General features: G+C 39.8%; 1 protein-coding gene across 1 annotated transcript in view; it reads left to right on the top strand.

Annotated features, from left to right (window-relative positions):
* The window catches only part of RNF216 (ring finger protein 216), a 190,721-nt gene that overhangs the window by 80,199 nt on the left and 109,375 nt on the right, over nt 1–1,147 (top strand). The window contains exon 12 of the mRNA XM_003795432.3: nt 324–461. Coding sequence (XP_003795480.1) covers nt 324–461 — 138 coding nt within the window. The remainder of the gene's footprint in view (nt 1–323; nt 462–1,147) is intronic.

A 1,147-nucleotide genomic window follows, 5' to 3' on the forward strand; every position in this document is an offset into this window, starting at 1 on the left:
GAGCCTGAAGTGAAAGGATCATTTGAGCCCAGGAGTTTGAGACCACATTAGATTGTGATCACACTACTGGGTGACAGAGTGAGACAGAGTCTCACAAAACACATGAAATTCTCACTGTCTTTAGCTGTGGATTAATGTGCTATCATCTTAAGCTAGATTTATATAGCAGAAAACAGTTTATCTTTGTTTTGTGGCTCCGCTGGGTTGCTTTTTATCTCAGAATATGTGTGGTTGGGGATGGGAGGTGTGTTTGGATATGAGGATGCAAGACAAGGCTGTACTTCAGTATAGGACATTTTATGTATATCTCTCATGGCCAACAGGATGGCCAGCTGATTGAATGCCGCTGCTGCTATGGGGAATTTCCATTTGAGGAGCTGACGCAATGTGCAGATGCCCACTTGTTCTGCAAAGAATGTCTCATCAGATATGCCCAAGAGGCAGTGTTTGGATCTGGAAAGGTGAGGACTATGTCCACATATAGGAAACATTTAGAGTCTGAGGTGATGTTAATAGACAAGTGTAAATGCCTCGTGGAAGTGCCTTTTCTGGATAAAGTGGAATGTCACTGATATGATACTGTGTGTATTACCTGATTTGTGTGGTTATGTTGGTTCTTAGCACATAGGGTTTTTTTTTTTCAGGTAATGGTGGAATTCTTCTATGCCCCTGTGCCTAGCTCCACAGTAGCACCAATTTTATTACTCATTTTCCTATTCATAATCAAAATGAAGGATGAACTCAGAAAGAGACAACCCTTATTTATTTATTTTTATTCCTTTTTTTTGAGACAGTCTCTCACTATGTCGCCCTCAGTCGAGTGCCATGGTGTCATAGCTCACAGCAACCTCAAACTCTCGGGCTTTAAGAAAGCACAGTAGTATCCTTTTATAAGGATTTTTATAGTTGGATTAAAATGTATATTAAAATAGCTGTTTTACACAAGATCATATTTCTCTATCCAGAGCCACTTTCTCTTGATGTCAGCATAACACAATATGGACAGGAATTTTTATTGTTTTTCAACAGTAAGTTTGTAGTATTTTGTTCTAGCAGCAATAGAAAACTAATACAATGGTTAAGAACATGACCTTTTGGCTTGGCGCCTGTGGCTCAAGGGGCTAAGGCACCAGCCACATACACCTAA

The sequence above is a fragment of the Otolemur garnettii genome, unplaced genomic scaffold (assembly GCF_000181295.1).
Source record: "Otolemur garnettii isolate 467f Iridium unplaced genomic scaffold, OtoGar3 scaffold00092, whole genome shotgun sequence".
Taxonomy (NCBI): domain Eukaryota; kingdom Metazoa; phylum Chordata; class Mammalia; order Primates; family Galagidae; genus Otolemur; species Otolemur garnettii.